The following is a 25,247-nucleotide window of genomic DNA, read 5'->3' as shown; positions in this document are numbered from 1 at the left end:
GGCCTCCTCGCCAGCACTCGATGGGCACCTTCCAGCTCCAGGGGCCCCTGCGAAGGACCCCACTCCCATCAGCGAATTCAACATGGTGACCACATAGGCCCCCACGTCCGGCCCCTCCAGCCCCTCCGGGAGGCCCAGAATCCGCAGATTCCTCCGCCTCGACCGATTCTCCATCTCCTCGAACCGTTCCTGCCATTTCTTGTGGAGCGCCTCGTGCACCTCCACCTTTACCGCCAGGCCTAAGATCTCGTCCTCGTTGTCGGAGATCTTTTGTCGAGCCTCGCGGATCGCCACCCCCTGGGCCGTCTGTGTCTCCAGCAGCTTATCAATAGAAGCCTTCATCGGCTCTAGCAGGTCTGCTTTAATCTCTCTGAAGCAGCGCTGGATACCCTCCTGCTGCTCCTCCGCCCACTGCATCCACACTGCCTCGTCTCCGCCCGCCGCCATTTTGTTCTTCTTCCCTCGCACCTTCTTCGGGTCCACCACCACCTTTTTAGTCGCCCCGCTCCTAGTAGAATCCATATACTATCGGGGAGCTGTTATAATCTCCTTCCCACACCGGGAAACGTCGAAAAAGTGCCGTCGGGGGCCCAGAAAAGAGCCCAAAAGTCTGTTTTTGCGGGAGCCGCCGAATGTGCGACTTAGCTCCGCATAGCCGCAACCGGAAGTCCCACTATAAATACTCTTGAGGGTTCTACTATTCACTGTATATTCCCTACCTGTATTAGACCTTCCAAAATGCATTATCTCATATTTGTCCGAATTAAACTCCATCTGCCATCTCTCAGCCCAAGTCTCCAAACGATCTAAATCCTGCTGCTATTCTCTGACAGTCCTCATCGCTAGCCACAATTCCACCAACCTTTGTGTCGTCCGCAAACTTACTAACCAGACCAGTTACATTTTCCTCCAAATCATTTTCTATACTACGAACAGCAAAGGTCCCAGCACTGATCCCTGCAGAACACCACTAGTCACAGCCCTCCAATCAGAAAAGCACCCTTCCATTGCTACTCTCTGCCTTTTATGACCTAGCCAGTTCGGTCTCCATCTTGCCAGCTCACCTCTGATCTCGTGTGACTTCACCTTTTGTACCAGTCTGCCATGAGGGACCTTGTCAAAGGCCTTACTGAAGTCCTTGTAGACAACATCCACTACCCTACCTGCATCAATCATCTTAGTGACCTCCTCGAAAAACTCTATCAAGTTAGTGAGAGACGACCTCCCCTTCACAAAACCGTGCTGCCTCTCGCTAATAAGTCCACTTGCTTCCAAATGGGAGTAGATCCTGTCTCGAAGAATTCTCTCCAGTAATTTCCCTACCACTGAAGTAATGCTCACTGGCCTGTAGTTACTGGATTATCCTTGCTACCCTTCTTAAACAAAGGAACAACATTGGCTATTCTCCAGTCCTCTGGGACATCACCTGAAGACAGTGAGGATCCAAAGATTTCTGTCAAGGCCTCAGCAATTTCCTCTCTTGCCTCCTTCAGTATTCTGGGGTAGATCCCATCAGGCCCTGGGGGCTTATCCACCTTAATATTTTTCAAGACGCCCAACACCTCTTCTTTTTGGATCTCAATGTGACCCAGGTTATCTACACACCCTTCTCCAGGCTCAACATCTACCAATTCCTTCTCTTTGGTGAATACTGATGCAAAATATTCATTTAGTACCTCGCCCATTTCCTCTGGCTCCACTTAACATATATATGTGACAATAAACAAAATCCAAATCCAAATATTGTCTCTCCTCATTATTCCTATTAAAATGTATTACCTCACTCTTTTCTGTGGTTATTTCATCTGTCATGCGACCATTCATTCAGCCAGCCTGCTTATGTCTTCTTGAAGTCTATTACTGCCTTCCTCAGTGCTTCCCATACTTCAAAATTTTGTCATCTGCAAATTTCAAAACTGTGTCCTCTGCCCTCAAGTCCAATGATTGACATATATCAAAACAACAAGCCTAATACTGAACCTTGAAGAACTTGACTGCATACCACCCTCCAGTCTGAAAAACAGATATCACACTATTTTTTTCTGTCTCTCAGGCAATTTTGTATCTATGCTGCCATCCCTTTTATCCCATTAGCTTCAATTTTGATAACAAACTGTGTATTTTGCACATACATCATTGTATTGTGAAAAACTGGCATAGCCTGTTTGATCCAAAAATTCTATCAGTTATAAAGGTGTGTGAAAAAAAAACCTAGTTTTATTAAACCTGAAATCTAATTCAATATTTCCCTTGCATAAACTAAAGGTGAGACATTTATTTCTGTCTGTGGCACTGCCTACTCCAGAGAATCAATGCAAGTTTGTATAGTATGGCAAATAAATAATTGCTCCCCTAAGGGTACAAGCTATTTTAGCACTGGGTTGATAGCAACAGTTAACTACAGCAAAAGGATTAATTTTTAACATGCGAATAGTGTTAAAATTACTTCAATTATGTCAAACATAAATACTCTATTTTGACAGTAGAATAATTATGTCACATACTTAGGCTCATTAACATTCAGGACTCGTCCCTCAGAGGTGATAAGTGTTCGCCGTGGTTTCTGTTTATCCTGATTTCTGAAAGGAAATTGATAAATTCACTAAAATAATTTGTAACCGATTAAACAAGCAGCTATTCAAGATATGTGTTAAAAATCCAAGGACACTGATTTTATCCATTGATTACTTCTCCTCTCATTGGCAAGTGGTGACTCATGTGGACTATTTCAGATAGTAACAGACGGTGGCACAGTGGTTAGCACTGCTGCCTCACAGCGCCAGGGACCCGGGTTCAATTCCAGCCTTGAGTGACTGTGTGGTTTGTACATCCACCCCATGAATGCGTGGGTTTCCTCCAGGTGCTCCAGTTCCCTCCCACAGTCCAAAGATATGTGGGTTAGGTGGTTTGGCCATATTAAATTGCCCGTTAATACCCAGGCATGTACAGGTTAGGTTATGGGGATAGGACGGGGGAGTGTAAATGTGTTGAGTGCTCATTCAAAGGGTTGGTGCAGACTCAATGGGCTGAATTGCCTCCTTCTGCATTGGAGAGATTCTATGAAATTGTACACCTCACCAAAATGCCCATTCCTTTCTAGCATGTGCCCAGAATGTGTGGTAAGCTATTTAACCAATTCTATCAGTATCTAACATTTACATAAATGCTCTTACTCGGAGGTGACTGGATAGGAATTTGCAATATGGACCCTGGCTGATCTTTTTTTTAACCAAACCTGACACTAAACTTGTGAAAAGCCCACAGAGTATTATGAATGAAATGAAAATGAAAATCGTTTATTGTCACAAGTAGGCTTCAAATGAAGTTACTGTGAAAAGCCCCTAGTCGCCACATTCCGGCATCTGTTCGGGGAGGCTGGTACAGGAATTGAACCGTGCTGGCCTGCCTTGGTCTGCTTTAAAAGCCAGCTCTTTAGCCCTGTGCTAAACCAGCCCCTAATTATTGAGATGGTTAGGAAATTGGCAAGTGACAGAGAGTGGGGATATTGGGGAATTACTCTAATTGGCAGAAGGTGACTAGTGGTGTACCACAGGTACCTGTGTTGGGGCCTCAATTATTCACATTATTCATTAATACTTGGATGATGAGATAGAAAGTCATATATTCAAATTTGCTGACGATACAAAGTTAGGTGGCATTGTAGGTGACCTAAATGACAGCATAAAATTGCAAGAAGATATTGACAGATTAGGTGAATGGGCACAATTGTGGCAGATGGAATTCAATGTAAGCAAGTGTGAGGTTATCCATTTTGGACTAAAAAAGGACAGAGCAGAGTACTTTCTAAATGGAAAGAGGTTAGGTACAGTGGATGTCCAAAGAGATTTGGGGGCTCAGGTACATAGATCCTTAAAATGCAAAGAACAAGTGCAGAAAAGAATCAAAAATCTAATGGAATGCTAGTCTTTATATCTGGAGGATTGGAGTGTAAAGACACAGAAGTTATTCTGCAGCTACACAAAACCCTGGTTAGACCCCACTTGGAGTACCGAGAGCAGTTCTGGGCACTACACCTTAGGAAGAATATTTTGGCTTGGAGGGAGTGTAATGTAGGCTTACAAAAAAATTTAGAATGTTAAGGGGTGATTTGATCGAAGTATTCAAGATATTAACAGTGAAAGACATGGTAAATAAAAATAAACTATTTCCACTGGTTGAAGATTCTAAAACTAGAGGGCATAGTCTAAAAATTAGGGCAAGACCATTCAGGAGAGATGTTAGGAAGAACATCTTCATGCAAAGGGTGGTAGAGGTTTGGAACTCTCTCCCACAAACAGCAGTTGAAGCTAGAACAGTTGTTAATTTTAAATCTGAGATGGAGATTTTAGTTGAGCAAAAATATTCAGGGATATGGGCCAAAGGCAGGTATCTGGAGTTAGGCCACAGATCAACCATGATCTAATTAAATAGTGGGACAGACCCAAGGGGCTGAATGGCCTACTTCTATTCCTATGTTCCTATGACACCAATAATAGTGTCTCCATTGTCAGTTAGAACATAGAACATAGAACAGTACAGCACAGTACAGGCCCTTCAGCCCACAATGTCGTGCCGACCATTTATCCTAATCTAAGATCAACCTAACTTACACCCCAGGGCAGCACGGTGGCGCAGTGGGTTAGCCCTGCTGCCTCACGGCGCCGAGTTCCCAGGTTCGATCCTGGCTCTGGGTCACTGTCCCTGTGGAGTTTGCACATTCTCCCCATGTCTGCGTGGGTTTTGCCCCCACAACCCAAAGATGTGCAATGATGACCAAGCTAAATTGCCCCTTAATTGGAAAAAACTAATTGGGTACTCTCAATTTTAAAGAAAACCCTAACTTACATTCCTTCAATTTACTGCTGTCCATGCCTGTCCAAGAGTTGATTAAATGCCCCTAATAACTCTGACTCCACCACTCTCTGTGTAAAGAACCTACCTCAGACATCTCCCCTATACCTTCCTCTGATCACCTTAAAATTATGTCCCCTCGTGAGAGCCATTTCCGCCCTGGGGAAATGTCTCTGGCTATCCATTCTATCCATGCCTCTCATCACCCTGTACACTTCTATCAAGTCACCCCTCTTCCTTCTTCGCTCCTGTGAGAAAAGCCCTAGCTCCCTGGTAAATCTCCTCTGCACCCTCTCCAAAGCATCCACATCCTTCCTAAAATGAGGCGACCATAACTGGACACAATATTCCAAGTGTGGTCTAAACAGGGTTTTATAAAGCTGCAGCAAAACCTCACGGCTCTTAAATTCAATCCCCCTGTTAATGAAAGCCAACACACCATTCTTAACAACCCTATCAACCTGGGTGGCAACTTTGAGAGATCTATGTACGTGGACTCCAAGGTCCCTCTGTTCCTCCAGACTTCCAATAATCCTGGGCGGGATTCTCCGACTCTCCGCACCAAAATCGCGCTCGGCGTGGGGGTGGAGAATTACCCAAAATAGGCTCCTACGCCGGCATGCGATTCTCCGGTGACCGGAGAATCACCACCATTCGCGTGCGCGCGATCAACGCGTCGCCGGTTGGGGGCCGTTGGAAAAAGCACCCCCCCGGCGATTCTCTACGCTCGATGGGCCGAGTGCCCGCCAAACAGCACGGGGTGAGTTAACTCCACCACCCCCCCTGAAACCTCCGCCACCCCAAATGACAAGCCTCCCCCATGTCCCCAATGTGGTTCCACCCGGAGGGAACTCGGAGTCGCGGTTGATGTGGGCGTTATGGTGGGGGTGGGGGCGTTGGGATTGGACACCGGGGGGGGGGGCCTTGACGTCGGGCAGGCCTGCGATCGGGGGCCACCAATCGGAGGGCCATCGTGATCTGGGAGCGACCTACCTTCCTCCGCGTGGGCCCGCTGTGTGGCTCCGCCATGTCGGCAGCGCCCGCACCGAGGTGGGCGTGGCTGCACGGTTTGTACAGCAGGACCCCGCCGGCAGCCAGACCTGCGAGACACACGCCGGGGTCCTGCTAGCCCCCTGGAAAACGGCAAAACACCCCGGACTTGAGGAAAAAGTCCGGACTGATTCTCGCCCATTTTCCGGCGGGCGTGGGGACTCAGTCCCCCAAAGGGAGAATCCCACCTCTGCCTTTTACCCTGTATTCAGCATTCAAATTCAACCTTCCAAAATGAATCACTTCACATTTATCAAGGTGAACTCCATCTGCCACTTCTCAGTCCAGCTCTGTATTCATGTAACCATCCATAAAATAGCATTCAAAAAAAAACTACAACAATACAATTTTGTTTAATAACTTTGGCTGCCTGTTCCTAAAAAGATTTTCTGCAACTTGATCAATCTTTGGAAAAGACTGGCCACAATTCTCCGGAAAGATTTGTAAATGAGGTAGCGAGCGGGAACTGCTGCGAGCTTCCGAGCGCTCGGCCTGGCGAGGCCAGCAATGTAATACAACATTAATTGGTCCCATGGGTTTCACACAGCAAATGAAGGCTCACCGCCCCCCCCCCCCCCTCCCCCCGGTAACAAGTTCGAGCAGCATTTAAACAGTACTTGCGCAACCAGCCCCATTCAGCTTGCAGCCATGACGCCAAGATGACCGCCCCCAAGGTTTGGAGATGCAGACCTGGGGCGGTTCCAATGGAGGCCAGGAGGGATGTCCTGTTCCCCAGAAGATCCTGGAGGGTGAGCCACAGGGCAGCCAGTGTCGCCTGGGAGGAAGTGGCAATGGCTGTCAGCTCGGGCAGCGTGACCAGGAGGACTGGTTTCCAGTGCCGCAAGGTCAATGACCTACCCGGACAGCACGGATGAGTTAACTCCACAACCCCCCCTGAAACCTCCGCCACCCCCAATATGACCAGCCTCCCCATGGCCCCATCTGCCTCTGCCAACCTACCCTTTACACCCCCCTCCCGTCACCCCAACCCGCCCATCAATGTGAACCCCATGTGTGGCTAATGATGACCTCTCTGTGTCTCCACAGGAGAGGCTCTCCTACAATCGTCGGGAGAGGTCCAGACCGGCGGAGTGGTGCCGACATAAGAATCCTCAGAACCTTCGAGAAATGGGCCCTTGAGGTTACGGGGGTGGCTGAGGAAAGAGCGGTCACCAATGCGTAGGTCAGTTCACGCCGCAGAGGTGAGGATCCACGCAGCACCACAAGGATGCACTGTCACATGTGGGCTGGTATTGCCATACAGACTGACCCATCCCTCCCACTGATGTGTTCATTCCCCCACAGGTTCTCAACCCAATGGCGCCGGCCCATCCGGGGTGGCCCCCACCCGTGCCCATTATTAGACGACCTCGGAAGAGATCCGAGGATGCCACACATGATGTGTCACACTGTCAACCCCATCTTCCACCAGTGCAGAGAAATGCACCTCGCTAGGCAACGTTAGTGGACAGGCTTCTGGGGCACAATCTAGTGATTGCCACACAGTTGCAGATGCATATCAGGTGGAGGCAGTAACGCCCAGGTGAGACAGCATTCGGAGGGCTGCTGGATCCCAAGATCCAGCTGGGTTCCAGCCTGATGCTGAGTCTCTGGAACAGATTTACCCGGAGCTGATGGAGATATTAGGGAGCAGCCAGGACATCCAGAGGGAGGAATCAGTGATATTCCAGCAGGTCCATAGCCAATTGGAAGAGTCCGAAAGGCTACAGGTGCAGGAGATGTCACCAGAAATGCATGTCACTGAGGCCAACATTGCTAGGGTAGCGACTGCAGTGACGAGCCTGATGCACGACTTTGGCAGCATGAGTGAAGATGTCCAAGGCGTTGCGGAGTCGGTGTCAGTCATGGCTGAGGGCCTCAGTATCCTGTCCCAGTACCAGGCTGACCTTGATGAGGTGCTGCGGGACATGTCTCGTTCTCAGATGGAAGTGGCTGAAGCGCTGCAGAGCTTGTCCCAGTTGCAGGTGGGCATTGCCGAGTCACTGAAGAGCATGGCCCAGTCACTGAGGAGTATTGTCGAGGGCATTGACACCATGGTGCAGACATTGGGGAGCCGCCAGGGCTGGCAGAGCCAGATGTCGCAAGGGCAGCAGGGGCAAAATCCAGCTACCTCTCCATCCCAAGGTAAATCCCAGGCCCTATGGGCATCAACTGGGATAAGAGGGCGACCCGGAACCATCCTATGGACTGGTGAAGGTGGCCACCAATAGTGGGGCAGTGGTGTACATTTCAACGATATCCTCACCACAACCAGTAATACACCTCTGGCTCTTTGTTCCATGATGCGGGCAGACCACCAATCCCATCCCCCAGACATACCCCACCTCGCGACTCCCTACCCATGCACAGGTAATTATAGGTACTTGCATTTTATCAGAGAAAATCAAAAACAAGATACACAAATAAACCTTTCAATCTCTACATCTCCCTGTGCCCCGTGAATTGATTTTATTCCAATGAATCAAAATCTATTTTATTCACAATCTTCAGTTCAGACAGACATTTGGAAACTCTAAACATATTTGATGATATTTTTCGATAACTTTGGGAGACGTCTTCCCAACAAAATTAGAAAGTGTCAGGGTCTGACTGAAAAGCAACATGTTTCTCACCAGAAACACAGCTGAGTTTTCAGACCACACTTAGTGTCACTCTGACGGGGCAAAGGTCGGTTCCACGGAGATCAGGGTGCCATCTTTAAAGGGCACCCTAATCTGAGTTTAAAACAAGATTCCCCAACCTCCTCATGGACATGAAGGACGATGCCCACAAGCTTCGGGGTGACACCCCCCTCCCCCCAAATCGCAGAAATATTGGAGCCACTCGACTCATTCTGCTCCCCCACAGAAGTATCATGGGGCAGTATTTCCCCTCTTCATTCCTGTCAACAGGACTCCCTCCTCCCCTTCCCCACCCATCACGCATTTTTAAAAAATAACAATTTAGAGTCCCCAATTTTTTTTTTCCAATTAAAGGGGCAATTTAGCATGGCCAATCCACCTACCCAGCACATCTTTGGGTTGTGGGGGTGAAACCCACGCAAACACAGGGAGAGTGTGCAAACTCCACACGGACAGTGACCCAGGGCCGGGATTCGAACCCGGGTCCTCAGCGCGTAGTCCCAGCGCCACATGTCAACCCACACCCACCACACATAATATGAACCTCCCCCACCCGGAACAAGGGAGGAGGTAACCCCGCCACCAGAACCCACTTGGCAGTGCCCACTTCAGTGCCCCCAGAAGTGCCTACTTCAGTGTCAACTTGGCACTGCCAGGGGCAGTTCCAGGACATGCCCGGCCATGTCTCACACCACCCCGGGACTATTCTCACCTCCGTATGTGGAAATCACATCACTGGTAGAGGGACAGGAAAGATCTCAAACTGAGATTTTGCCAGCGCAAATCCAGTTATGGCCCTCTACAAGATTTAGTGGCCATAACGGGATTTGTGCCTGCAGCAAAAGGGCCCGCTAAATCCTACCCATTGGGTTTCATGAATAATTATGGTACAAATTATTTCAGGAATCTTGAACAAAGCACTTTAAGTTAATTAATTTATACAGCTATTTGAAATAGCAATCTTTTTACTAATTATTTTGTTACTTGTCTTTATCTTTAAATTTCCGAATCTTCTCAATGTGTCTGTGGACTTCTAGTCTGGATTCTGGAGTGTAATTTGTAGGTTCCTCCCAGAATTTCCTGTTCATTTCATCTTCATCCAAGTTTGTTTCGTGTTTATTCTCTTCCTCATCGCTGTTGCTTTGTTTACTTTCAATATTCTGTCTGTGGTCAAGTCTAGCCAGAAGAGAAAAGTGTGAGAAGTAAATCAACACAAAGGAGTTTTCAAAAACAAAAAAGTTAAACTAAAAAGTTCTAATCCTGTTGTTAATAAAATATGGATGACTGACAAATCTATAATCTGATAGCCTGGCACTGTAATGGAAAAAATACTGGCAATATTTTTTCAGGTGTGGTGGGGCGGAGAATCATGCCCAATAAATTTGCGTTGTTCTTGAAATAAGAATCACTACAAATATTGTAGTGCTAAAATATTGCATTCATCTTTAAATTACTGTCCGTGTCATAAGGACATATAGATTTATGCTCCAAGTGTATCTTGGAGCATAAAGTGAGTGACCTGAAATGAATCAAACAGTTGAGGAAACAGTGACCAAACTTAATTCCTCTCACATTGTAAATAAACAGAGAAGTTCAGGATAAAGTTACTGGTATAGAATTCACCCATTGCAATAGTAGAAAGGTGACCGAGACTAGGTTAGTTAGTTGGAATAAATAGAAGATTGAACAGTGGACTAGCAGTAGGAGATTAGTACAAACTGGATACGGTACAGATTAAATAAATACATATTTACATATGCACGGTAGCACAGTGGTTTGCACTGTTGCTTCACAATAATACAGGTAGGGAATATACAGTGAATGGTAGAACCTGCAAGAGTATTGACAGTCAGAGAGATCTTGGTGTACAGGTCCACAGGTCACTGAAAGGGGCAACACAGGTGGAGAAGGTAGTCAAGAAGGCATACGGCATGCTTGCCTTCATTGGCCGGGGCATTGAGTATAAAAATTGGCAAGTCATGTTGCAGCTGTATAGAACCTTAGTTAGGCCACACTTGGAGTACAGTGTTCAATTCTGGTCGCCACACTACCAGAAAGATGTGGAGGCTTCAGAGAGGGTGCAGAAGAGATTTACCAGGATGTTGCCTGGTATGGAGGGCATTAGCTATGAGGAGAGGTTGAATAAACTTGGTTTGTTCTCACTGGAACGAAGGAAGTTGAGGGGTGACCTGATAGAGGTCTACAAAATTATGAGGGGCATAGACAGAGTGGATAGTCAGAGACTTTTTCCCAGGGTAGAGGGGTCAATTACTAGGGAGCATAGGTTTAAGGTGCGAGGGGCAAGGTTTAGAGATGTACGAGGTAAGTTTTTTTACACAGAGGGTAGTGGGTGCCTGGAACTCGCTGCCGGGGGGGGTGGGGGGGGGGGGGGGGGGGCGGGTGGAAGCAGGGATGATAGTGATGTTTCAGGGGCATCTTGACAAATACATGAATAGGATGGGAATAGAGGGATACGGATCCCGGAAGTGTAGAAGATTTTAGTTTAGACGGGCAGCATGGTCGGCGCAGATTTGGAGTGCCGAAGGGCCTGTTCCTTTGCTGTACTTTTCTTTGTTCTTTGTTCACAGCGCTAGGGTCCCAGGTTCGATTCCTGGCTTGGGCCACTGTCTATGCAGAATCTGCAGGTTCTCCACGTGTCTGCGTGGGTTTCCTCCAGGTGCTCCGGATTTCTCACACAAGTCCCGAAAGACGTGCTGTTAGGTGAATTGGACATTCTGAATTCTCCCTCACCCTACCAAAGAAAAGGACTTTGTGGAAGATGATTCTTGGGTCAGGAGTGTGGACAGTCTGGGTCATGTTGACATTGAAAAGGAGGAGGTATTGGGTCTTTTAAAAGATATTAAGGTAGATAGGTCTCCTGGGTCAGATGGAATTTACCCAGAATACTGAGGGAAGCAAGGGAGGAAATTTCTGGGGCCTCGACTGAAATATTTGTATCCTCAATAGCTCCAGGTGAGATCCCAGAAGAATAGCTAATGTGATACCGCTGTTTAAGAAAGGTAGCAGCGATAATCCAGGAAACTATACGCTGGTGAGTTTCACATCGGTAGTAGGCAAATTATTGGAGAGAATTCTCAGGGACAGGATTTATACCCACTTGGAAACAAATGGACTCATTAGCGATAGGCAGCATGGTTTTGTGATGGAGAGGTCATGCCTCACTAACCTGATTGTGTTTTTTGAGGAGATGACAAAAATAATTGATGAGGGGAGGGTGGTGGATGTTATTTACATGGATTCAGTAAAGCTTTTGACAAGGTGCCCCATGGCAGACTGGTACAAAAGGTGAAGTCATATGGGATCAGAGGTGAGGTGGTACGATGGAGACAGGACTGGATTGGTCACAAAAGGCAAAGGGTAGCAGTAGAAGGGTGTTTTTCTGAATGAAATTAAATGAAATGAAAATCGCTTATTGTCACAAGTAGGCTCCAAATGAAGTTACTGTGAAAAGCCCCTAGTCGCCACATTCCGGCGCCTGTTCGGGGACGCTGTTACGGGAATTGAACCGTGCTGCTGGCCTGCCTTGGTTTGCTTTCAAAGCCAGCGATTTAGTGGTGTTACACAGGGATCTAGTGGTGTTACACAGGGATTTGCGCTGGGCCTCTGATGTTTGAGGAAAATGTAGCTGGTCTGATTAGTAAGTTCGCGGATGACACCAAGGTTGTTGGAGTGGCAGATAGTATTGAGGAATATCAGGATGCAGCAGGACATAGGTAGGTTGGAGACTTGGGCAGAGAAATAGCAAATGGACTTTAGTCCAGGCAAATGTGAGGTAATTTTGGTCGGTCTAACATAAAGGGGAAATATACCGTGAATGGCAAAACTCTTAGGAATATAGAAAGTCAGAGAGATTGAATTGCACTTGGAATATTGCGCACAATTCTGGTCACCACATTACCAGAAGGATGTGGAGGCTTTGGAGAGGGTGCAGAGGAGGTTTACCAGGATGTTGCCTGATCTGGAGGGTGTTAGCTGCGGAGAGGCTGAATAGACTTGGATTGTTTTCATTAGAAAGATGGAGGTTGAGGGGGGACCTGATAGAGGTCTACAAGATTATGAGAGGCATGGATAAAGTGGCTGGGCAGGTACTCTTTCCCAAGGTGGAGGGGCCAGTCACTAGGGGACCTAGGTTTAAGGTCCATGGGGCAAAGTTCAGAGGAGATGTGCAAGGCAGATTTTTACACAGAGGTGGTGAGTGCCTGGAATGTTTTGCCAGGGGAGGTTGTGGAAGCAGATACATTAATGGTGTGGCCATCTAAAACGGCCTCCCGCAAAGTGTGATGGGAAATGTGGTCAAGCTTGAGACTCAGACAAGCTGCAGTTTGTATATTTGCAAACTGCAACCAAGACTTTATGTAGAAACTCACACCTGCAAATGGTCAATTATAGGCAGCTAAGCTAAAGGCAATTTAAGGCAACTAAAAGGCAATTAAAGCAACAATAGGACGATCCTGTCCATCACCTAGACGAAACGGCACCAAGCCCTTGCTCGGAGCACTCCCCGGATTGGCCACTGAGTGCCCACCCAAAAGTGATGTGGCAGCCTCTGATTGGATATGACCGATCAGAGGGTGGAGCCCTGAGCAATTGATTGACGGTGACCCAGAAACCGCCCACAAAAGGGGTGGGTAAATCTCAAGCTGGTTAAAAGGCTGTGCAGACATAATTTCTTTCTCTTTTGGACCGGCTCTAGCGCCGGACATCCACTGCAGCACAGCTACCGACATCAGCCAAGTTCAAGGGCCCGCGACATCTATCGAAGGACGACACAATCAAGCACAGACAACCTAGCAGAATTTCAGCTGTCAGAAGTTAGAAAACAGACAAGGCCACATCTACTCTAGATCTGCCGGTCATCTGGAATTAAGTTAAGATTGTTTAAGTGTGTTAGTTATAGTCTTAGTGTGCATGAACGTGTGATTACATAAGTAAATAACCTTGTGTTTAATAAATGAACTCTGACTGAACTAAAATACTTGTGTGATTATTTGTCTACCATATGGGTTAAACACACACTGTGATTATAAAAGAGCAACAACGGCGTTCAAAAGGCACCTTGACAAATACATGGACAGGATGGGTATGGAGGGATACGGCTCAAGGAAGCGCTGAGGGTTTTGGCCAAGGTTGGTATCATGACCGGTGCAGGCTTGGACGGCCAAAGGCCCTGTTCCTGTGCTGTATTGTTCTTTGTTTTCTTTGTACCCGAACAAGCGCCCGAGTGTGGCGACCAGGGGATTTTCCCAATAACTTCATTGCAATGTTAATGTAAGCCTACTTGTGACAATAATAAAGGTTATTATTCTATTAAAAATAAGTATCTGATAAATATACAGCTGTACAGAAGAAAACAAACAGAAGGAAGCAAAGAAATAAACTAGGAAAGTGAAAATGGGGACTGCAGCAGAATGCGGAAGAGCTCGTTCTGGAATGAAGTATTCAAAAATAATGAGACTACAAGTTGAAAAGTCAGATAGTGTTCATCCTAGAAAACAGGACATTGCAGAAGGGATAGTGCTGACATGAATTATAGTTTTCACAACACCATTCAAAAGAAAGTGTCACAAAGAACCAGAGAGTGAAAAATATTTACCCCTGTTCAAGAAAGAGGGAAAGGAAACTATAAGCTCATTAGTCACCTCTATTGTAGGGAAATGTTAAATTTACAGTATAGGATTAAGTTAATAGTGTGAATTTACAACGGGCAAGTAGCGCTTTGCGTTTTTAACTAGACTGATATTTCAGTGCAATACTGAAGGAATGTTGCACTGCCAGAGGTGCTGTCTATTGGCAGCATTGAAAGAAGAGCAGAGAGTTCACCTGGTGCCCTAACCAATACTTAACTCTCAACCAACGTCACTATTAAAAAAAAGATAACCTGGTCATTTACCTTGGGCAGGATTCTCCTTTTGGGAGGCTATGGACTGGATTCTCCATCCCAGAATGCCCGGAATGCGTTCTCCGATGGGACGGAGAATCAGGCATCAGGGTAAAATTGGGATCGGTGCCTGGCGCCAACCCGAACGCAATGCTCCGACGCTCTGCTGGCGTTGTGAACGGGTTCCACGCTGCACCGTGGGAGCATGCAGATAAATGCAAAAGCAGATCCAGTGCCCTATGCTCTACCCTCCCAGGATCCACTGGTCCTTGCGGCGGAGAATCAGATGGAATACACTTAGTGCATTTGCATCTCTTTGATGTGGTCAATGTTTGCAAACATTGGGGTTTCATCACTTAGGTCACTGAAACGTGAAAGGATTTGAACGGATGAAAGCTGCTGATGGTTTTTACAAGCTGTCAATCACAGATCATTACTAGAAAGCTATGAATGGGTTGCAGATAGTGGATCTGTGGGAACCAGGCGAAGCACAGCTGCTCTCCTGTGAGGAATGGACATGTGGAGCTGTCAGGTAAGTATTACAACTATGATGCTTCCCACTCCTCCTGTCTCAGCTGCTCTATAGCTTCCAGACAGGGGTCCCTGTGGGGGGTGCCCCTATTACAGAAGTCCCTGTGGTGGGTCCCGCTATTACAGGGGTCCCTGCGGGGGAGGGGGGGAAGGGTTAGGTCATCCCCACACTTGGGCTGGGGTGGGCACCCAGGCAATCCAGCGGTGGGGGACCGCCCAACGATGGTGGTGGGGGTGGGGGGGGGGTGCAATGTGCTGTGCGGGGGTACGGTGCTGGCCGCGGGAACTCGCTATCGTGCCGCCTGCTCAAGATCGCGACTGATAGCAGGATTCCCTGGGAATCCCTCGTATTCCATACCATGCATAAATTTTCATGGCACGGAACACTGAATTGCATCCTGCTTTACGACAGCAAGGGGATTGTAAGACTGGTGTTCTGGCGGGAGAACATTTGTCCCCCAAATGGAGAATCCAGCCCTACGTTCTCCCGCCGGTCTAGAATCGCTCCTGTCTTTATTAGCACTAGGAACTGCGCCCAGGAGTGATTCACTCTCCCTTGCCATGCTATTATATGCATTGTGGAGAGCTCCCGAGATTCCATTCCAAATTCCGCTACTGGGCCGAGGGCTGGCCTCTCTCCACCCCACAATACAAATCCTGCCCGACCCACTGGGAGACAAGTAGGGGCATCCGCACCCCAAGTACCCCCCTCCCTCAGAATTTGATGGATCACCACAACAAGCACGTATGGGGGTGACCTGACCCCCCCCCCCAGGACCTCCCCCCCCCCCCAGAGACCAGCCTCCCCCTCCCCCGCTGACCCCTTCATCAGACCCCCAACACTCACTCCTTCCTGGAAGCTAAAGAGCAGTCGAGGCAGAAAGTGAATATTCAAGGCTTTTGTACTTACCTGTCCCTTACACCTGCTGAAATGTGGAAAGCAGCAGCTGTTACTTCATAGAAAGCCAAAACACATCACCAGGCTTTAAACCCCCACAGATCCTTTCATCTGTGAGGCATCTCTGATATTGGGGGGGGGCTCTAATATTGGGGAGGTGATAGGAATCGACTATTTCCTGATAGATCTGATAGGTAAAAGAAGGCTATTTAGTGTAAATATTAAGCCCCAGTTTTAATACTCATTTTAAATTGAGCGCTCATAACCTCAGGTCATGATAAAATACATAACACATGATAAAACACAAAACAAGGACACAATAAGCCTGACACATGCATAAACTCATTGGAGATTAAAGCAACACTTTTACTAAGCAAAGATGTAAAAGCTATTGTTCTAACAAAAATATTTTCAAAGACAGTTTGACATTAAGACATGAGCTGTACCAGTAATCTGATCAAGGACGAAGCAGGCACCATAGCAACATGAAGGCACTATTGTTCATAATGTGGATAAAGCGAAGTCAGCAGAAAGCCAGTAGAAACTAGTCTTGATAATAGCACAGAATCGCATTCCATAACATACACAAATATTCAAACATGAAACATTCAGAACTGATGTTGCACATTAAGGATTGACAGCTAACCGTCGAATCAAATACATTTGATTCTAACCCAAACCAATTAGGATGACATAGAGGTGGAGATAGATGGCTCAAGACTGATAAGATTTCCTATAAACATGATGGTCCGTACGGCCATCTTTATTCCAGGATCATCCTATACTTTGACCTAACTATTCGCTATCTCTATTTTCATATTTTCACTTTTCCACTCTAACTCTTGAAGTAAATGCAAGCTGTTTTGCCATAAGCAAGAAACCATTTCTGTATTATTTTGAAAGTTAAATTATTTATACGTTACTTCTCTTTACGTCCTTTTGCTAGCCAGACTTTATTGAGAATAGATTTAAGTTTCTCTCAATTGTAATCAAATAGAGGCAATAAAGATTCTTGTTTGCATCCGAGAAGTTTAACTCCAATTTCTACTGAGTTTTAGTGTCACAAGACCTCATTAATTCCGCATGGTAGATCTCATCAGGAGGGATCTCTGATATCGGGGAGGGGGTCTCTGGTATGGTGGGGTGGGGTGTGGAGGCCAGTAATGATCTTATTTTTTGCCTGATGTGAGATTCTCCGTGGCATGAGGAATTCCGCTACCGGTGGTGGAGGGTCCACCCCCTTATTGCTGTTGTTGCCACTCATTCAATACAAATTGTTTCCTGTACAGCAAGTGGCTACATTTCAAAATATGTTGTTGGCTGTGAAGCATTTTGGGATGTCCTAGATTGTGAAAGGTGCTACATAAAGAAAAATTATACATTCATGTTTTTCCCCAATTTTCTCCCCTTCTGAAAATATTAATTCCTGCTCGGGTTTAATTACACAGGAGCAAGCTATCCCTCCAGGGCCTTGTACAAGTGGCAAGTTTCTCAAGGGAGAGAAGGGGGAAGCAACGTAAGACTTACAGCTGAGGTTAGTCCTGTCCTTCTCTGAGATAAAACAAAAACTTTAGGGGGAAAAGCACAGCAGGTCAAGCAGTATGTGCGGTATTATCATAAATGTAAGAACTGCAAGGATTAATGAAATGCCTAGATCAGCCACTATGTGGCGCTACAGTTACAAGCATAAAAAGACATTTATGCTAAGCCTTGTGGTAAATATAGTGTGAGCAAGAGAAGATCATAGTTTATTGTAGTGTAGAGATTAGTTGTAGGTGAGTGTAGATTATATGCTAATTATCAACTGTGTATTATTTATTGTGTATTATTAGGGGCTTTACACAGTAACTTCATTTGAAGCTTACTTGTGACAATAAGCGATTTTCATTTCATTTCATTCATTTAAGAGTACGTGTCGAATCCAAATTAGTAGTGTTAATAAACTTATAGCTTTGTTCAAGTTAAAGCTATTTTGTGGTCTTTGTGAACACTATGCAATCATCCTGAATTTAGTAACAAAAAGAACACCACATGATACCAAGAGTTTATTTCTACAAGTAAGAAGCAGTTAGATTAGAAAAGATTCGCATAAGAAGATTGAAGAAACAATCAAACCGCTGCAACGATCATAAAATCTACACAGAAGACAAATCGTAAGATGGAGAGTCGCAAGAAGCCTGACTACTTCAGGACAAATGGTAAACCAGGTCAAAATTGGACATTCTTTAAACAGCAGTTTGAAGTTTTCCTATCTGCCTCCGCGCTAGAAAATGCTTCCAATCAGAGAAAAATAGCACTCCTATTAAATTTGGCTGGAACGCATGCATTAGAACTGTATAATTCCTTTGAATTTCCTGCTAAAGTTTAAACAAAATATAACATAATGCTACAGAAGTTCGATACACACTGCAAGAAGCAGGTGAATGAGATCTATGAGCGCTACATATTCAGAAAAAGGCTGCAGTTAAGAGGGGAGTCGGTAGATTCTTTCATAACAGCTTTAAAGTTAAGAGCGCAGTCCTGTAACTTTTCCTCAGCTTCCGATTCAATGCTGTGTCATCAAGTTGTATTTGGGATAAATGACGCATGTTTGCGTGAAAAAACGCTGAGACGAACGATTTTACCGCTAGAAGACATGATTAATACATGCAAAGCCAGTGAACAGGCATCGACTGAACATGCGGAATTCGTGGCAAACGGAGAGAGCACAAAATCGGGAAATGTGGCTGACGCCATTAATGCTGTGTCACAGCAAATGCTGCGTTCAATGGCTGATGCCCATTTTGAGAGTGACGTCACGAGCGTGATGACGCACACACGCTGTGGCTACGACCACAGTTTTAAAAAATTGTCCGGCAAAAGGCAAACAATGTTCCAATTATTGTAAGTTCAACCATTTTGCAGCAGAGTCGTTTCTCAACAACTTCTCCAGCAACCAAATTTTAGAACTCTTATAATCACTGCAGAATGATCCAAAGTGTTCAGAGTGAAGATAAAAAATCTAATACCTTAACTGATAGAGAAGATTTCTCACTGTACACGCTAAAGGATACTTTCATGACTGAAGCAGTCACTAGGATTAATTTGCTGGATTGTAATGACAAACCAAAGAACAGCTCTCAAAGATAATTAAGGAGTGGACTGTATTATTAGAAATTAATGGCACAGATATACCATTTAAAATTGATACAGGAGCACACACAAATATTATCACAGAAAAGAATTTAAGACAAGCTTATAGTACACTGCTAATAAATAAATTTATTTGTCGGCTGACTGATTACAATGGTAACACTATAGTCAAAAGCGGATCCTGCCATCTCGTTGTTAGAAATGGCGACATCGAAATACCAATCGACTTTGAGGTAGTGGAAGATGATAAGTCATCACTAATAGGGGTGGATGCTTGCGAGACGTTAAACGGCAGCACGGTAGCAAAGTGGGTAGCACCGTTGCTTCACAGCTCCAGGGTCCCTGGTTCGATTCCCGGCTTGCGTCACTGTCCGTGTGGAGTCTGCATGTTCTCCCTGTGTCTGTGTGGGTTTCCTCCGGGTGCTCCGGTTTCCTCCCACAAGTCCCGAAAGTTGTGCTATCAGGTGAATTGGATATTCTGAATTCTCCCTCTGTGTACTTGTCCCTTTAAGAAATGTTTGACTTATCAAATGGCTTCAGTGATGTCATTGTGTGGGTGGAGCTGGGCTGTGGCCCTGGTTTTTGCATTCCGTTTACACAGTTGGAAGCTGGATTCAGGCAAAGAAGGTGTCTCGTCTCTCTCTCTCTCTGTATGTTAAAAGGTGTCCAGATCTCTTGATAATTTAAAAGTGATAACTGTTTTCTGGAAAGAATTAAAACCTACTGTTTTGGTAAAAGGGTTTTTTCTGGTTTATTGAATGTTGTTATCAAATTGAAACAGTTGAAAGGGAAGTTATTAAGGGTTATATATATATATATATATATAGAGAGAGAACTGTAGTTGTGTGGGGTATTTATGTTTGCAGTTGATAAAAATGCTTATTGTGTGTTTATAAAAATGTTAACTGAATTTGTAGAATAAACTTTGTTTTTGATTCTAAGTGCTTAAGGTCTCTGTTGAATAACACTTGAAAGGTAGGCCCTTATGCTCCTCATAACCAAAATCTATAAACAGTTGTGGGTCAGGTGAACTCCATAATATGCTTTGGAGTTTTCTAAACCCTCACCCATAACATTCCCGAACAGGCGGCAGAATGTGGCGACTAGGAGCTTTTCACAGTAACTTCAATGCAGTGTAAATGTAAGTCTACTTGTGAAAATAAAGGTTATTATTTCCTAGTAAAGCGTATATACAACCAATAAGGTTAAAGACACGCTACAGCATGAAATTGGGCAACGTTTGGACAAGTATACACATGTTTTCTCGGGAATGGATACCTTACCCTTTACATACTCAATAAAGTTAAAAAAGGATGCCAAACCGGTGATACATGCGCCAAGACGAGTGCCAGCTCCATTAAGAAAGTGTCTCAAGACCGAACTTGACCGCATGCAACAGCAAGATGTCATCTCCAAGGTCACGCAATTGACAAACTGGGTCAGTTTGCTGATATGCGTACACAAACCTAACGGAGACTTAAGGATCTCCATCGATCCAAAAGACCTGAATGCCAACATCATGAGGGAACACTACCAAATTTCCAAGAGGGAAGAAATCACTTCCAAAATGGCTAATGCCAAGCTATTCACCAGGTTGGACGCCTCTAAAGGCTTTTGGCAGCTCAAACTGGACGTTCAAAGCCGAAAGCTCTGCTCTGCACATTCAATACGCAGTTTAGAAGGTACTGTTTTAATCGGCTACCGTTTGGAATAATGTCGGCATCTGAAATCTTTTATAGGGCAATGGAGACTGTAATCGAAGGGATTCCAGGAGTTCGAGTCTACCTTGATGACATCATCATCTGGTCAAACACCCCAGAACTGAACCTTGATAGGCTCAAAAAAGTGTTTGACAGAGTTCAGCACTACGGTCTTAAATTGAATCGTGACATGTCAGTTTGGAATCCACAAGTTAAAATTCTTAGGCGATATCATCTCGCAAATAATAATTCGACCGGATCCAGGCAAGACCAAGGCCATTGGGGAAATGCCGGTTCTTACGGACAAGAAAGCGATTCTCTGAATGTTCGGTGTGGTGAACTCTACATGGGGAAGTTCATTCTCAACTTACCAAATCGCACGCTGGCTCTACAGAACCTCATAAAAAAGAATACTGATTTTAAATGGACAACTGAACATGCATCTGAGTGGCAGGACATGAAAGCAGCTCTGACCACTGCTCCACTGTTAATGTTCTACGACTCAATGAAGGAAATGAAAATCTCCACTGATACCAGCAAACAGGGCATTGGCGCAGTCCTCCTACAGAAGGATGATCAGGCTATGTGGAAACTTATTGCATATGCGTCTCGATCGAAGACTCCTACGGAGCAGAGACATGCGCAAATTGAAAAAGAGTGCCTTAGCCTCGTAACAGGCATCACTAGATTTCGCAACTCTGTATATGGGCTGCCACATTTCATCGGCGAAACTGATCACAGACCGCTAGTAAATATTATCAAAAAATACCTCAATGAGATGTCTCTGCGTTTACAGCGGATGATGATGAAGCTAAGGGGCTATGATTTTGCACTAGTCTATACAACAGGGAAAGAATTAGTCGTTGCGCTTACTTTATCCAGAGCTACCACTGATACTGACACATCAGATAGAGTGATAGTAGAAGCCAACTAGTTTCCAATACACCTGATAGGTAAAAGATAGCTATTTAGTGTAAATATTAAGCCCCAGTCTTTCTAAATACCCATTTTAAATTCACTCATAACTTCAGGTCATCTCAGAACATACAGATACACAAAACAGCATGAAACAGCATAATTCCATTATAGATTAAAACAGCACATTTGCAAGACAGTTTGACACTATACTTGTGCTGTCAGATCAAGGACAGAGCAACACCATAGCAACGCCATAGTAATATGAAGGCACCATTGTTCACAATGCAGATAACAGCTAAGTCAGCAGATCAGTTTAAGCTGGTCGCGATAGCAGCACAGAATCGCATTCCATAACATGCACAAGTATTCAGACATGAAACAATTAAAACTAATGTTGCACATTGAAGATTGACAGCTAACCGTCAAATCAAACTCATTTGATTCTAACCCAAACCAATTAGGATTACATAGGGGTGTAGATAGATGGCTAAAGACTGATATGATTTCATATAACCGTGGGTCCGTACGGCCATTTTTATCCGGATTATTCTATACTTTGATCTGAACTATTCTCTATCTGCATACTTTCACTTTTCCATTCTAACTCTTGAAGTAAATGCAAGCTGTTTGCCGTAAGCAAGAAACCATTTCTGTATTATTTTGAAAGTTAAATTATGTACAAGTTGCTTCTCTTTAAGTCCTTTTTGCTAGCCAGACTTATTAGAGAATAAGTTTTAAGTGATTCTCAATTGTAATCAAATAGAGGCAATAAACGATTCTTATTTGCCCCGAGAAGTTTTAACTCAAATTTCTACTGAGTTTTAGCGTTCGCAAGTGCCACTAGATCCGCATGGTAGATCTCTTTCAATTGGCGTAGTCGGCAGAAGGGGAGGAGCCAGCCAGGAAGAAATCAGAAGACCGAAGAAAGAACATAAGGACGGAAGACCCAAAGGAAAACGGCTAGACTACGGTAAGAAGCATCTTTTTTACCCATTAAATGTCTTAAAGCCGCATCAAGCAGTGCTTCGACCCCTTAGAAAGGACCTTTTTCGGGCTGTGTTAATTCAATCGGGTGCCAGTCATTGAAACTGAAATAAAACTGGACTGAAAAAATAGTCGCGGTAGTGTACACAGATTACACATAGTTGACGACCAAAAAATTGGGTGTAAAGTTGAGTTTATGGCGGAAATGAATCCTAAAATAGATTCAGGACCTTCAAATGGTAGAGAACTACTTCCCACAACGTCCAAGGGAGGTCGCGCTGTACCGGATGTCTCTATTGACGATATATTGGGTGATCTTAGATCTTTGATTTGTAGACAATTTGGACTGTCTGAAGTTGCAAGAAAAATTGAATCAAAATATGATATCCCCAAAGGACAGTGATTCCTTGATAATATCAAGAAGGCACGGGGAAAAACCACACGCTTAAATTGAGGAAAACGTATGAAATGGTCTTTTGCAGTAATGGCACAGCTCCAAAAACATCAAGAGACAATCGCAAAAACTAAATTCGATCATGACCTTAAATCCACCAAAGACCAACTAGCAGCAGTTGTTGAAGGTTTACGAGATGCAAAATCTAAACTTGAACAATGTGATCAGATTAAAACATTATTGGAAAATGAAACCTTTAAAGTTCAACAACAATCATTTCAAATTGGTGAATTACAATGTACAAATACTGACTCAGAATCCAAACTTCAAGTTAATATCAGAAAATGATGGTCTTAAAAGTCAAAATTGCCAGTTACTTGAGGAAAAATGTATTTTGGAAAGTGACATGGACACCATGAAATGTCATAACAAATTACTGACAGACAAATTAACAGCTCAAAAGTCTTCAAATCTGTCTTTAAAAAATCAGCTGAACTCTCCAAAGCAAACAGCCCCACCAATGGGAAGAGTTGAAATGATTTAACTAAAGCCCAAGATGCACCAGTGATATCTAAACCAAATCCTACATTATTGCAAGCCGCTACTGACATGAAAACAATGAATACACTGATCGAATTTCCACAGGGGGAGTCTGGCCAAATGAATTATCTGTCAAGGACACTTTTACCCCAGAACAAACCGTTATCTTACTCTGGGACCGACCACAAAATGCTGCTGGCCCCGATCCAAAAGCCTCTCATGGCAGCTTTAATAGACTGTGAGATTTTTAAACAAGTAAAGCCTATTCGGTTGAGCAACGAGCCTCGTGGCAAACAAAGTGTAATACAACTTAACCCATTAAGCACCAAACAGCTTGGAGTTGAAGTGATAAAGACAACAGCTTGGGTTTTAAACCATTTAAAAGATCTATCAAAAACCCATTTTGTCACTGGTTTAAAACCAGAACTGTCTGCAGCTTTAAACTTGATCCTACCCAGACCTCAGCCCGAAACCGAAACTGCGAAAAAAAGCACGTCAATCGTTGCCTCTCCTCTGTTAACGACAAATCTGTCCAGAAGAGAGATGAAATTCCTTTCTCGTGTTGAAGACGGCCATTTTGCGAGTTTCAAATTTCCTGATAACAAACTGGTCTCCTACGATAAAGGCCCGCCTCCTGGCTACAGGGATACGCCCTAAGTCATGTATCGCTAAAACGTTGCCAAGAACTGTTAACTTGAGAAAACTGTCATTATTTTGAATGTTGCTTTATTAATTTTTAAAAATTAACATATCTTGTTAGCTGTGCTTCCTTTAACAGAGTCGACAAATTTATCTACAGAAAACCAAGTACATTCAGTTCAGTCATATATTCAATAAGTTATTGTGTTTGATATTTTAAAATAAATGTTCAAAATTAGCTTGGAAATTAAAACTTCAGACAATGTGAAAGCTAATCAAATAACTGAGAATAAATATTACGGTAAACATTTTACAGATCTTAATATTTATACACGCATTTCACATGTGATGCGTGGATCCAACTTTTCTTTCCTTTAACAGAGTTAAAAAAACCACACAATTTTTATTAAAAGCAAATCTGTGTTCCAAGAGAACACATTGTTCTAAGACAATTGATAACGGGAATTTGGCAGCAATCCAACTTCTACTCCCAGTCCATTTGAGTGACATATATTTAAAAAAACGTTTGAGAAAGTGCGAATGGCATCATTCCAAGCTCTACGCCCCTTTTTGTTTCTGCAGGAAAATTAACCCTTTCAACAGGCTTTTGTGTATTATCCGGAAGATGTTAAAGACTTGGCAATTAACATCCAATACAAAGTTCTTAAAAAACTTGACCAACCCTTTGATTACACTCTTTGGGGTTGACTTTCCAATTGGTTGGGTGGCACAGGAATTAACATCATTAAGGGACTTTTCCTATTTTGCATATTTGGACTTATCATTTACGTACTGATGTTGCTGATCAGATACTCTGGTTAATGCATGCCTACCCATAGTGCCCCACCAATCTACATGGTTCATATTTATTCATACGCACAACTAGCCAATAACATCAAAATGGAAAGTTTCTGTTGAACTATTATTTACTGCATTATTATTCATTAATTAGTGAATTATTAATAATTTATTACTAAATCAGATACTAAACTTCAGTTATTTTACTGTATAATCATTTTATTTGTATACATGAAATTATTATTATTAATTGTTTATTATTCAATTATGT

General features: G+C 44.3%; 1 protein-coding gene across 2 annotated transcripts in view; it reads right to left on the bottom strand.

The window, feature by feature from the left end:
• The window catches only part of dnaaf11 (dynein axonemal assembly factor 11), a 139,067-nt gene that overhangs the window by 64,220 nt on the left and 49,600 nt on the right, over nucleotides 1-25,247 (bottom strand). For both annotated transcript variants that reach the window (XM_072467849.1, XM_072467850.1), the window contains exons 6-7: nucleotides 9,528-9,719; nucleotides 2,505-2,579 (exon numbers count right to left, since the gene is read on the bottom strand). In XM_072467849.1, coding sequence (XP_072323950.1) covers nucleotides 2,505-2,579; nucleotides 9,528-9,719 — 267 coding nt within the window. The remainder of the gene's footprint in view (nucleotides 1-2,504; nucleotides 2,580-9,527; nucleotides 9,720-25,247) is intronic.

Source organism: Scyliorhinus torazame, chromosome 11 (assembly GCF_047496885.1).
Source record: "Scyliorhinus torazame isolate Kashiwa2021f chromosome 11, sScyTor2.1, whole genome shotgun sequence".
NCBI classification, from domain to species: Eukaryota; Metazoa; Chordata; class Chondrichthyes; order Carcharhiniformes; family Scyliorhinidae; genus Scyliorhinus; species Scyliorhinus torazame.
Note: the sequence above shows the minus strand (reverse complement) of the source record. Positions and strands in the feature narration are given on the sequence as shown.